The sequence below is a fragment of the Lissotriton helveticus genome, chromosome 7 (assembly GCF_964261635.1).
Source record: "Lissotriton helveticus chromosome 7, aLisHel1.1, whole genome shotgun sequence".
Lineage (NCBI taxonomy): Eukaryota > Metazoa > Chordata > Amphibia > Caudata > Salamandridae > Lissotriton > Lissotriton helveticus.
This window is the reverse complement of record NC_136068.1, coordinates 937,221,453-937,235,982: the sequence shown is the minus strand read 5'-3', so window position 1 is coordinate 937,235,982 and position 14,530 is coordinate 937,221,453. Positions and strand designations below refer to the sequence as shown.

Genomic DNA, 14,530 nt, shown 5'->3' with positions numbered 1-14,530 from the left:
TAAGTTTAACAACTGCTTGGTGCAATAGTAATATGGATGAAGGAAAACTGTCTTAAATTAAACTCCGAGAAGACAGAGGTGCTCCTATTTGGAAATCATGCCACCTTCTGGAACATCTTCTGGTGGCCTTCCAATCTTGGCCCACTTCCCACACCAGTGCAGAAAGCTAAGAATTTAGGAGTCCTGTTCCACTGAAAGCTCTGCTTTTCCAATCCAATGAATCAAGTTACATCTTCCTGCTTCTACCTGCGCAGGATCCTGAAAAAGCGTTTCCCTACATTCACCCAGATTTGCAGGAAATGGTCATCGTTGCTCTTGTCATTTCAAGGATTGACTATTGTAATGCATTGTTCATGGGCATACAGCGGTGCTTGCTGTAAAAGCTTCAATCCTTTAAAAAATGCAGCAGTTCAGCTGCTTTTGAAAATCCCTAAAGTTAGTCTTGTTTCACAAAGCATCTCTGGCATTCACTGGCTTCCAGTTTACAAGAGGATCAAATTTAAGGCCCTCTGCCTGGTCCACGAAACGCTTCATAATACTGGCCCTCAGTACTTCCAAAAAATCTTCTTTTGGCTTGTGCCTAGCTGTGATCTTTCTTCCAACTCCGCTAAGCTGGTAGCTATCCCTAGAATTAATAATGAGGTATTGGTAAGTAGGAGTTATTCTTACTAAGCTTGTAAATTGTGAAACTCTATGCCCTCCTATCTAAGATCCTAACCAAACCTGACAGAATTCAGGAAGATGTTAAAAACCTCGCTTTTCTATTTCTTTTCCAAACAGGTCTCTTCTTTATGGCCTCTTTTCAGGGCATTAGCGCCAAGACGCCACCAGGCATTCACATATTCACATGCTGTATAAACTTTCACTTACTTCCTTACTATTGAGGTGTGCCCCGACTCATTTACAGGAATGGACGACTCTCTTCTCCTCTGTCCCCCACTCTTCTCGATTTAATTTGAATGGGTATATATATATATATATATATATATTTCCATGACAAGGGCATTCTATATGGAGCTGATATATATGTATATATATCAGCTCCATATAGAATGCCCTGGTCATAGAAATTTCCTACACAAGACCTGGCAGCTGGGTGCATGCCTCTGAGCAGTGGTAAATGCCCCTCTTCCAACATGCAGACACTGCTGACCAAACCACCTTACTGTAAGTGTACATTACTCATCCATTCATTTATACAAAGTGCAGCAAAGTATAGTGAGGTAAATAGCAACACAATTTGAAGGGAGCAAAAGTGACAATATTAACCTTTGTACGAGTTTAGTAGATAGTAAAGTGAAGCATTTCACAATTGGTGATACATCTTGTAGAATCACAGACCTCATGTCAATTCCAGCCTTTGGGTGTGATATGGCCATCGTGTTTTTTGTGGAACGGGCTGACTTCAGACACATCAGAGACCCGGATCTAAACCATTAATGTTCTGTATTGAGAATATTTGGGTGGTGATGAAGGTGACCTTCTTTCTAAGAAGCATGCAGGGGCCTTAGCAAGAGAATGCTGACTTTTGAGTGAATCTGTGATTCAATACGAATATGTATTCTACGGCCACGAGTCATTTTAGTGTCATGTGATGCTTTCTTGTACTTCTTTCTGTAAGTGTGGTGATGGCTGTCTCTTCTGTCACCCCTAGTTCTCTACACAGTTTGCGGACTGTACCCAGCAGCTGACAGAGGCCCGGAATGAGTATTTACTGACCCTGGCAGCAGCAAACATACATCTGGAACACTACTATCTGACAGATCTGCCTGCAGTGATGAAGGTAAATGCCTGATAACGCTCTTCCACTAAAGTGACATTTGAATGACTGAATCTTCCTGTAGTAGCCTGAAGCCACCAGTGATCTGGACTATCGAAGGTCAGACCAGCTATTGCGCTGCATGGCTGACGGCAATGGCCACAGTACAGAAATGTGAGCAATTAGTCGTACCAGCAATAAAGAGCCCACCAAATCCATACAACTGAGCCTTAAAGATAGGGACCTGACATGACCACTGCAATGAAGGTAAACACTAATTTCCACTCTCAGTGCTTAATTTGAGCAGGGCCGACCAGCACTCATTGTTGGGGATCAATACTTTTTCTTCATCAAACTTTGACCCAGAGCAAGAAAGTGAAAACAGAAAGGGGAAAAGAAGTAGGAAGAGAAAGATGTAAAACACATGACAGAGAGAGAAAGCAGAAACCTGTGCTAGAAGTGTAGGGAGTGTCTGGCAGAGGATTAAAAAGAGATGAGCCTTGGTTCATCATGGTGACATTCAGTAGCACCCACTGCCGGCTTCTAAGCAAAACTTTATTTTCCAAATTAAGCACTGCCCAGACTCTCTGTAGTATGGCAACAGCTCAAGAACTAGCCACTTCCCTGCCCATCATGTGTCTATAATGCTGGAGTAGGTCAGAGACTAAATCCGCTAACCTGCCAATTACAGAGCTTTAGCAAGGAGGTCTCACATAGCTAAGTAATGGTTGAGATCATACTTTTTAATAGCACCAGCACTTCTAAAAAATCGAAAAGAAAGTTGGCTGTTTCTTCACTTCGCAAGATCCTTTCCTTCTTTCAGCTCTGAAGTTCTGAAGCCACAGCTGTCACATCCAACTTGCACAGAAAGTGTGTCTACTTCATTCACAATTTCAATACATTGTTTATAAAGGTTTCTTTGTATTATTTTAAGAAAGTGTTAAGATTTTTCTTTTTTTCTGCAATATTGATTCACTAATATTTACTTTTAGCAATCAATGAAGTGGGTATTTTTTCAGCACCATAAGATTCTCACGTCTGCAAAAATGGTAAACCCTTTCTATGCAGATGTGTGGTTTTTATAGGTTGAACTGTTCCTAGAGAAAATTGAGTTTTGGTCATGACAATAGCTGAAACCTGCAAACAAGAAAGGCGACCAACCCCCTTCGTATAAAGTCTTATTAGGAGCTATACATTCTCTTTGCCTTTCCTAACAATGCTAAGGAGTACTGGCAAAACCAAATTTATTTTAAGGTCAGTTTGCTACATTGTGATATATATTTAGATTTTGCTGCCACTTTATTTATTTATTTATATGTTTATATAGCGCTAGAATCGACTCCCGAAGGAGTATCTCTGTGCTTAAGCCGGCTCGGAGGGAAGTTGAAGACACTAGCATACTTAATAGGTGCGAAACAAAAAGTCTTTAACAGTTTCCTAAATTTTGCGTGTTCTGGACATAGTCTAAGAGAGACAGGAAGTTCATTCCAGAGGCGCGGGCCGAGGTAGGAGAGGGCCTTCCCTCCCAATCTTACCCTCTTGATGATTGGTACTTCAAGAAAATATTTACTGCTGGAACGGAGAGCACATAAAGGAGTATAAGGTATAAATTTCTCCGCCAAGTAGGAGGGGCCCATGTTCTGGAGTGCTTTATGGATAACGCAACAGGTTTTAAACTTGATCCGTTGTCGGATGGGCAGCCAATGGAGCTTTACCAACAGAGGGCGCGATGGCGACCTAGGTGGCGCATTCTGGACCAACCTTGCCACTGTATTTTGGACTACTTGAAGTCTGCTCAGTAAGGTGTCAGTAAGTTTTTATTGACAGTTGAGCTCCAGTTTTTCTACTGCCACCATTAAAGGCAAAGTATGAGAAGCATGACAATGATTGTTTTGATGCTGATGTCAAAAGGACATTTGTTGCGTAGAGCAAATTAGCAGACTGCAAGGATATCTCCCTTTGTTTGAGCTGCTGTGTGTTGTGAAATTGTGGGATATATTTTGTCTGGTTAAGCTCTAAGCACATACCAGGATAGTTTATTTTCATTTTCTGATGGTGGAATTTTGCTTCTTTTTCAAGTAAGCTTTTAGGGATGAGGCCGAGGGCCTTGCAGGTGGGTCAGGTATTTAAGGGGACTAGTGAAGAGAATTAAAGTGAGCCAGATGGAAAACAGATGTTGGGTATAGTGTAACTGCTGTACATTAGACTGGGGATGTGAAGTTTGATGGTGTGGCATGCAAATGAGGATGGAGTGGAAGTTGATAGATTTTCTCACAGTATTGGTTGTTCCTCTGAGGTTCAAAGACAAGAGAGGCTACATGAAATTATATCCAATCAGTGATGTGAAGTGCTGACCACAGATACAAATTCTCCAACCCAAGCTGTGTGTACTGCCGGGTGGAAAGCCAACGCAGGCCCCCATTATGTGTCTGAGTACCGAACCATGGTGCTCAGACCAATCCCAGCGCAGCTCTCATGTTGGGATTAGTATTGGCATCTGGGAGCCTGCACAGTGTACAGCAGTTCCTGAATGGAGACGAGGATCGTCAGGAAGGCGGCAGCCATCAGAGCAGGTAAGTCCAATTCTATGTATTTTTTGTCTTCCGAGATGCCTTTTTTTTTTATTCCACGCCCCCCGTCCACCACTTTGCAAGGCAAGGGGCTGCTAGTGTTAGAGCAGATAGGAATTGCTGCAAAAGTTGGTAGGTTTACCACTGGGATTTTTTTTACCTATTTGTGAGGGAGGGGCCGGAGTCACCATCACCCATAGGCTAGTGCCAGACATAAATGTGGCACCCCTGGACACCCTCTTCAGAACACCACTGGACTTGTGGAATACAGAAGAAGGACAACACCTGCTGTTAAGACCATTGAGAAGATCTGAATGGCTAGACCTTCTCCAACTTGTACCCTAGACAAAGAATTGGACTCCAAGGGAGAGTTGACTGACTGCCTTTTAAGCTACAGGGACACAACAAGCTACTAGAAACCTCTTTTCCTGAAGAGCCCAGCTGACCATTTCAAAGGAGACCTGCCATGGACCTCACTGCTGGCTTGTGGTGGAGTGAGTCCCCCAAGTGCTGTTTCTGAGGTCCTGGGACAATTGGCTGTGTCAAAGTGTATCCTTTCTAACATACTGAGAAACCTGGGAGTTAGAAATGTTTTTGCTCCAAAGACTCCAAAGGACTGCGACAAACCTGTCAAGTCAAGCTGAAGAAGGAGCAATGCCACTGGGCCAATAATTTGGATTGCTCCAATTCTGAGCCTTTCCACAGAAGCAAATCTATTTCAGCGGAACGTCACAGAAAAAGTATCTGGTTTTTGTGGTGCCCTGCTTGGCCACGTCTATCACCTATGCCACGCTGGAGGAATCTGAGCTCCGAAAAAGTGACTTAGCCCGAAGGTCGAAATCTTCAACGGGCAAAAACACCAAAAGTACACAGTCAGCGAGTCAACTTTATTGTGTGAAAATATGAATGTCTCTTGATTCACCTTTCCCACCAAATGTCAGTGGCTTCACTGGCACTTCGTCCTATGAAGCATTTTGGTGCCCATCTCGGCCAGAACCTGGTGTCTTGCCCTACTGATGAATTTTGACTTCCATTTCGGAGAGTAAGACAGAGAAAACTTCCGACCCGAACAAACTTGTTTTTTGTACCCAACCTGCACTCCATCACAGTCGACATTTAAGTCGCACCTAGGTACCGGTCTAGCACTTCCAGAGGACCATGGTTGGAGCTTACTGCATTTTGGTGCTATTTTCATTTAAAATATTCATATAACCAATTCTCCCTATTGCATCTTTGACATTTTGGTGTCAGTCTGTTCATTAAATTATTCTCTATTTTACAAATGGGAGTGGGATTTTTATTTTGTTGTGCTTTCGACTTTTTAACTGTTTTGGTCTTCTAAGCACTTTACATGTTTGCTTAAGTTAAGCCTGTGTGCTCTGTGCTATAGCTACCAGTGGTTGAGATCTGATTTAAATGACGGATACATTTATTAGACCTAATAAGAATAGTCACATTATTACTCGTAGTGGATTACCATCCACCCCAGGTAATAATCAACTTTCTCACAATGAGTATTTGTTACTTGAAAGCAGGGAGGTATTTTTCCTGAGACCTACTGACTGAAGAAATCCTACAATCCATTTGAGTAAAAAACATTACATTTGGGATGGTATGAAGGCGTAAAGGTACACCAAAGCTTCAAAAGCTCCGTACAGACACAAAAGCACTCTGGTGCAATTGTTTTCTGTTAAGTTAACAAATTACAAAAACCACAAGTTGCTTGGAGAGAGCTGAGGAAATTGCAGTGAGTGGGTGATAAAATCATTCTGATAGACCACATTTAAGAACCACTGCATATCCGCTTCTGCAGACACCCACAAAGAGCTCTAAGGAGCCAAGTATTACCACTTGCTAAAGAGCTACTGCATCCTTTTGACAACTTGGCAAACTTATTTCAGTTTTCTATTGCACTCAGGTCAGTAGTTTGAATTTTCCTGTAGGCTTTTTTCATATTTGAAGGCAATTGCTGTTGGGACTAATGCTGTGCCTGCTGCTCTTTCTCACCGCAAATCATTTCTCCGTATCTATTGTCTTGGGTGTATAAAAAGAACTCGCTTCTTTTTCTAGCAACTGTCTGCTGTGGTGATACATCTCAAAAGGACGTGCTCACCTGCTTAGATACGGTTCCTGGGGCAAGGAAAAAGCTAATATTGCAAAGAAAACCCAGTCAACCGTAATCTTTGTATTCACACATACTGTTACTCATTTGGAGAATGTATGGCCCAGAGAGGAAAACAATTGTTTTACATTTGCATTTGTAATAATCACATTATCAACATTCTTTTATTTATTAACATTTATATGTTATCTTCACTGTGCATGGATATTATCCTATGCATCAGGATTGCATGCCACGAAACCCAATAAAAACATTCATTCAATTGAACCATCCTTCTCATTATCTTTTATAACCTCATTCATTCTTCTTGCAAACCCACATCCAACATTTAAAACCTATTCATGTATCTCTGAATTTATTATTTTATTGATGCTGTGGCTACTGTTCATTCAAGTTCCTCTAGAGAAGTTGAAAGAACAGTAGCCACAGCATCATTAAAATACAGAATATTTGGATTTACAAACTTGTAAAAACATAAAGATTCTGGATGTATAATAATAAACAATAAATTGTGATGTTATCTACAAATGATACATTGCTAAAAAAAAAGGTAACTGATTCCTAAGAGAAGGCATATAAGTAGTATGCATAGATGGCATTCCAATACCCAAGACCAATCAAGAAATTCAGAGATGCAGTAATAGGTTTTAAATGTTATAAGTGGGTTTGCAAGAAGCATGAATGGGCTTATGAAAGAACATGAGAAGAATGGTTCAATTGAATGAATGTTTTCACAGTATTTAGTGGCATGCAATCCTGATGTATAGGATAATATCCAAGCACAGTGAAGATAAAATATAAATGTTAACAAATAAACAAATGTTGATAATGTGACTTTTGATCAAAAGACAAAAGTAAAACAATTGTTTTCCTCTCTGGGTCATACATTCTCTAAATGAGTAACAGTATTGCTGTGGTTTTCCATTCATGTTCATCCCTGAAAAATAAAGTGAAGTCATCAAGATGTGTAATGGGAAGCTGCCCGTTCAGTGATCTTTGGTCATCTATTAATCATTGACATGTAATTTCCTAAGAGGTCTAAGCATCTATATGCGTGGTAGGGCTGAGGCAGCTTTGCTCTTGGTTCACATGTTTCTGAAATGTGGCTTTGCCTGTTGCAGCCCATTTGGCATTTCATCGGCAACCAGGTGAGAGAAATCTGAAGTTTTCACTGTTAGCCAGTCAGTCATTGCGTGACATTCTAGCATTGTCCACATGGAAATATTAAAAGATATCACTGGAAATGGTTCACTAGCTTGATGTCTTAGGATTGCCACTGTTACTTCACATTTTACATTCAAGACACTATGGCCCTCATTATGCAAATTTCTGATAAAGCCTGCTGCTGTGTGCTATAAACCTTGCCATTAGGAAAATTCAGTGATGATGAGTCAAGACTTGCAGCAAGTGAGCTTCTGGTCATCATCACTGGTGTGCAGAATCTCGTGTGCATGGAGGCATGGACCATAAAGCCAGGCCCTCCTCTTTTACCAATAACCCTGATGCCAGACTTGCATCTCTGAGCCCCTTGCAGAAGGCAGGACACCGCTAGAAAGCTTCCCAAGATTATCCTGGTCTACTCTGGAGCAGTGTCTGGGGAAAGGCGGTGGGTGAGAGCAAAGGATCTGGAACTCAATGGGTAGCAATGAAATATGTACGGAAGGTGGATGCCCCTTCCCTGGGATTGATGCACCACATAGCTTTCCTTTCTACTAAGTACCTACATTGGTGGAATATTCACTTTTTGTATTCCATCTATTTTTTCTTTATGTCCTCGCTAAAGTGTTCATGATTCAACTCCTTTACTCCTTGCTGGATCCATAGGTCAGTGACCAACCGACCTACAAATTTTGGGATCTCTTTTCCCCGATGGAGCCTAAGGCTCCTGCAGATCTGCCGTTTATTTAAACCCATCCAGTCCTCGAAAGGTTAGTGGTGCAGGTATCCACTGCCATGGGTAAACGGGATCCTCTCCCAGCTATTCCTCCATAGAGGTTGTCTAAGCGCCTGTGTACCTTTTGCAAAAAGATTTTTACTTCTGGAAGTCCTACTTTAAAGTCATGCTTATTAGCGAGATACTCCCATGCCTTTTGGGAAATAGTTTTTTTGCTTACTTATAAATTACCATGACATATTCAAGAAGAGCACAAGCTTGCAATTCATGAACTTCATTCAGGATTCCGTGGCAGCAGTTCTAAACAGGCCCGCAAACTTGGCTGCCAAGGCAAAATCTGTGGGCTTCAGTGTGTTTTGCAGATACATGCCTGGGTGCGCTCTACAGGTTTCTTATGTGACGTTCGGCCCAGTTGGTGGACATGCTGTTTGATGCGAAAGACGTTTTGGTCTAAAGGGTGTGAAATCCTTAGAAAAGTTTAAGGAGAATCATGTAATTGCTCGGCTTTGGGTTTGACTCTCCTGCACTGAAATTCCATCTGCAGTACAGAACATTTTAAAAGACTACAGCTACCAATTCTCTCCACCAAGACAGGGACCTCAAAGTCAGCAGCAGTCCAATCTTTTTAACCCGTAATAATAGAGGTGGAGCTCATGTCTTTCAAGCCGCAGCTGCTTCCTCATTTACTTCCTCTTCTCCCACAAATACAAGTTCTCTCCTCCCTCCCCTGAGGTGGCAGGTTGGGGATGGGAGTCGTTATTCTTTCGGAAGTGTTCAGAAATAATCTCAGACCACTGGGTCAACACCTTCTTAGAAGATCTCCATTATCTTAAAAAAAACAGAAACAACAGAAATGGTTCATCCGGACCAGAGAGGTCAGGGTTGGTACTTCTGTTTCTTGATTATTTCCAAGAGGAACAGGGTTTACATCTAATCTTGGATCTTCTAATTCAAGCATCTGAAGCAGGTAAGGTTGAAAATCCGGATCGACAGGAAGGGTATTTTCAGATTCCAGCTGCAGAGAAGCTCAGAAAAATACCTAAGGTGCATTGCTGATGACATCAAGGCGCATTCGGGCTCCTGTCTGTGCCCAATGGTTGGTTTGACATCATACCTGGTTCCTTGTGGAATCTCACTATGTGTTCTAAGTAGAACCTCTCTATGTAATGGGATTCTACAGTTGTCGGTTAATCATCAGTTGCTGTTGGATGAAGTGAATAAATCACCCCAGAGCTTAATCTATAGAGAATCTGTTAGTTCTTTATGTGGTGAACACCACATTAATTGTGCAACGAGTGTGGTCTCACCTCAACATCAAGTGAGGTCTTTCTCCATCTCTTCTTTGAAACATAACAGAGAAGTTGTGTTCCACTCTTCTCCATCGGCAGAACTACAGTTAGATGAGAAGGTGTTTATTACACTTCTCCAGTGGCTGATTCTGGACTGAAGGAGGCGTCTGTAATAAAAAAAATTTTTTTAAAACACTGGCAAGGAGATACGTGGGAGGGGCATGTGGTGAAACGCACATTTGTTTCACTGTCTTTATGCATCATCGCAGTGCAGGATAGACAGGCCTCGTTTCGTATGCATGACGTAGGAGTGCTGTAACGCATTCGTATTCCAGCGGACGAGCTGTTTAACGAGCGCCGATGTGCGTCGTCATGCAAGGGCGTCATTTTCTAAAGTTGGGAAGTCTTTCACTGGATAACACTTCAGGCTTCTGGACGTGCGTCGTCATGAACGGGCACCACTTTGTAAAGTTAGGAAGTCTTTCACTTGATAACTCTTCAAGCAAGTGGCTCTCGCATGCGGTGTGGCGTACCAACTGTAGTTCATACCTTCACGCAGCTTTGTTTACACGCCGGATTAAAAAAATAATAATAATAAATTGCAAATATTTACGGTGATTGGCACACCCCTGCTGATCTGACGGAGTTCTCTTCCTGTTTTTGTTGGTGTTGGAAAACGTGGCAGCATCTGTGAGGCCTGCACAAATAACATGACTACATTTGTCCTTCACTGGGAACCAAACACCCAATTGTAGCGCCTGACTCTCAGAGGGTAGCATTGCAGAGCAGTCTGAGGCTTACTCAAGGAAGGTGGTGTGGGCTAGTAATCGCCATTTGCAGGTGCGCATAAATAACACCCAATAATTGATTGTTCAGTCTGTACTTTGCTTTATAAAAGTAAGAGTACATTTATTAAACACACACACTACTTAATACTATGCACCAATTTACAAATATACATAAGCTGTTGAAATTACTTAGTGACATTGCATAACATCTCCACCCCTCCCGCAGGGGGGGTGGAGTCTAGTACTACCACTCCCATGTATGCACATCATCTTGCCCCCCCCAATGCAATTAGTTGAACATATCCTGGAGCGAGGGCCCTGCGCACTGGCACCATCCCAGTGGCGCCCCCCCCCCCCATTACCTCATCAAGCATTAAACCGGGGTACACCTGCCTTGGTGACACATGACCCTGACTGAGCATCTCCTACTGACCATTAAGTATGCACCTCTACATCGTAAGGGCTAACAGTCTGGAGTCTTCACCTCTTCACCTACAGGAGATGCCTTCTTCCAGACATCCACCACCTCAGCCCTTCACTACATGAAGCACTTTTCAATTCACCTTCAGCTGAAGAACTAAAAGTTCCAGCCCAGAAGGTTTCAAAAGCATGCTGAGCCCTTGAGGGGTTATTCTCTTGTGCAGGGGGGAGACTGCGCTTCTCTAGCAGCTCCCCCAGCACCTTAGCACATGTGTGGTGGTGACCCCGCTCTCCTGGGGCCACCACAAGCCTTGAAAACGCTGGATTGCCCTTGCAGGCCGGTCCTGGCCTGCAAGGCATTATGGGCTTTGCTGCATAAGTGATGAGCGGCTCTCCCGCTGCTTCGGGGAGAGACGCGCTGTGGCTTCTGGCCACGTCTTGGGCCTCGGTGGGGGGCCCGGTCCCATCCGGACCCCCAGGTAAGAGGATGTGGTTCGGGGAGCCCACCCCCGGCTGCTCTGCCAGTTGTTGGGGGACGTCACGTGTCACCTGTGTTGGAGGGCAGCCCCAGGAGCCCACCCCTGGCTGCCCCCGCTGGCTCCCTCGCACAGCCAGCACTCTTCTGGGCTGCCCGGGAGCTGGCCGAGCACTTCTGATCTGCCGTTGGAATTACTTTATGACATTGCATAACATCTCCACCCCTCCCGCAGGGGGGGTGGGATCTAGTACCACACCCCCTATGTATGCACATCATCTTGCACCCAATGCAATCAGTTGAACATATCCTGGAGCGAGGGCCCTTAGCACTGGCACCATCCCAGTGCCACCCCCCCCCCACCCATTACCTCATCAAGCATTAAACAGGGGTACACCTGACATGGTGACACATGACCCTGACTGAGCATCTCCTACTGACCATAAAGTATGCGCATCAACATCTTAAGGGCTAACAGTCTGGGGTCTTCACCTAAGTGCAGCAGCAAGAATACATGTTTACGCACACTTTAGAATGACAGTACTCATAACATTTGGATATCATTAAAGATGCATTGCAATTACCGCCCCTAAAGGCATCACAGATGATCACATGATTATGGATATAAAGTCAAACACCCTAGCAGGAATGTCTGATACATAACCCACTTTGCTTATGTCATCACCTTGCACCAGTACTTCACATTATACATGACCTTCAGTCCCTCTATAAGGAATAACATTAGTAAAATAATTTGTGATGCAATTACACCTCTTCATCTCCAGGAGATGCCTTCTTCCAGACATTCACCAACTCAGCCCTTCACTACATGAAGCACTTTTCAATTCACCCTCAGCTAAAGAACTAAAAGTTCCAGCCGAGAAGGTTTAAAAAGCATGCTGAGCCCTTGAGGGGTTATTCTCTCCAATCCCCAAGACACTTAGGGTGGGACTTTCCTCTTCGTGCAGGGGAGAGACTGCACTTCTCTAGCAGCTCCCCCAGCACCTTAGAACATGTGTGGTGGTGACCCCGCTCTTCTTGGGCCACCACAAGCCTTAAAAATGCTGGATTGCCCTTGCAAGCCGGTACTGGCCTGCAAGGCATTATGGGCTTTGCTGCATAAGTGATGAGCGGCTCTCCCGCTGCTTCGGGGAGAGCCGCGCTGTGGCCTCCTGCCACGTCTTGAGCCTCGGTGGGGGGCCTGGTCCAACCCGGACCCCCAGGTAAGAGGATGCGGCTCGGGGAGCCCACCACCGACCGCTCTGCCAGTTGTTGGGGGGCCCGGTCCCACCCGGGCCCCGACGCCGACTCCGTTGTTCCGGGGGTCCTGGTCCCACCATGGACCCTCGTGCATCACCTGTGTTGGTGGGCAGCCCAGGGAGCCCACCCCTAGCTGCCCCCGTCGGCTCCCCACACGGCCAACACTCTTCTGGGCTGCCGCGAGAGCCGGCCGAGAACTTCTGGTCTGCCGGGTCCGGCGGGCAGACGCGGACCCAGCAGTCCAGCCGGGGCCTCGGGGGAGTGCGGCGGCACTCCCCCAGCCTTCTCCTCGTTGTCGGAGCCCAGGGATGGGGTCCTGGGCCCCTGGATATCTTCGAGGGGGGGGCGCGATGGTGCTCCCCCTCACTTTTCCACCTTGAGGCCTGGCGATGGGGCCCCGAGCCCCTCCTCCTTTGGATGGGGTTGCACGACGGCACGCCCCATCACCATGTTCGGGGCCAGGGTGGGCTCCTGGCACCCTGTGGGGGTATTTTCACGAGAGCGCAAGAGCGCTCCCCGGCTTCCCTCCTCACCTGGTGGGGGGGGGGGTGCGCGACGGCGCTCCACCGCCTCCATCTTCGGTGCGGGGCCAGGGTGGGCTCCTGGCCCCCGTGCAGGGCACCGTCATGAGGAGCGCAACGGCGCTCCCCAGCTTTACTTCTCCTTGGGGGCAGCCCCCGGGACCTGACCAACCCCGGGGGCATGTCTGAGACCAGCGCAGGAGTCCCACACGCTTCGTCGTCGGTCTTCTTGGGGGATCAAAGGCTGCATACCTTCCGTGGGCCATATCTCAGCCCCTGGGGGTCCGATCTGCCCCATTTTCACGTCTTCCTGCTCCTGGTGGCGTCCCCCAGCCTCCATCTTCGGTGGGGGCCAGGGTGGGCTCTTGGCCCCCATGCAGGGCACCTTGACGGGGAGTGCAACGGCACTCCCCGGCTTTACTTCTCCTTGAGGGCAGCCCCCAGGACCTGACCCACCCCGGGGGCATCTCTGAGAGCGGCGGCAGAGCCCCACACTCTTCGTCGTCGGTCTTCTTAGGGGTCAAAGGTCGCCTACCTTCCGGGGGCCATATCTCTTCCCCTGGGGGTCCGATCTGCCCCATTTTTGCATCTTCTTGCTCCTGGTGGCGTCCCCCAGCCACTGGGTCTCCAAGAGGGTGCATTCTGCAGGGAGCGGTCTTCACTGGCTCCCTGCGCCTCTCTTCTCCCTGCGCAGAGGCCCCTGCTTCTGCGCACCGGTCCTGGGCGCTTCTTCTGGTGCTGTTAGGGGCATGGGTGACAGTAAGGGGGTCTCTCCTTCCAACTGCCCATTACCAGGCTCCAGCACCTTCCGCCTCAGTAGACCACACCCCAGAGAGTCTCTATGTGTCCTATCAAACAGCGACACATGACTTCCCTGCCCCGGTTCCATCCTACTTGCTCAGCCTCTGGGTTTGTTCAAAATGGCTTTGTCCAGTGTCTCTGGCCAAATGGCCTCTGAAACCCAACTCCTTCCCCCCTCACTGCCTTCCCTCTGTGGTGCAGCCTGGTGCTTGGCACTCCACCACAGCGGTTGATGGATTGGCCTGTAGCTCCACCTATCTTTTCCCCTTGGAGGGAAGATCTTCGCTCTGGGAAGAAAGGTCATTAATCTAACCTGCCACAGCCAGACCCCAGCCAGGGACTCAGAGAAATATGACATTTCTGGACGACCCAAAAGCAGTACAAATATGACTTTGGACTCTGCAGAATACTTCTTTTCACATTTGATACAAGGGACTTTAGTGCTTGTCTGGACTCTGTAGGCCTTGTGGAAGTTACTCTAGCCATGGGTTCCACCTCCCCATAAGGGAATAATGAACTGAAAAACACAGTAAAACACACAGAATTTCCCTGGCATGTTTCCTTCCAGTGTCTAAAGCCTACTCCATATCACCACCCAATTCTGCATAAGTCCTGCCACACCATTCACTCT

The 14,530-nt window shown here is 46.2% G+C and overlaps 1 protein-coding gene across 1 annotated transcript in view; it reads left to right on the top strand.

Moving 5' to 3' along the window:
* Positions 1–14,530, top strand: part of FCHSD1 (FCH and double SH3 domains 1) — a 316,141-nt gene that overhangs the window by 93,675 nt on the left and 207,936 nt on the right. Inside the window, exon 8 of the mRNA XM_078653503.1 lies at positions 1,655–1,783. Within this exon, the coding sequence (XP_078509629.1) occupies positions 1,655–1,783 (129 nt within the window). The remainder of the gene's footprint in view (positions 1–1,654; positions 1,784–14,530) is intronic.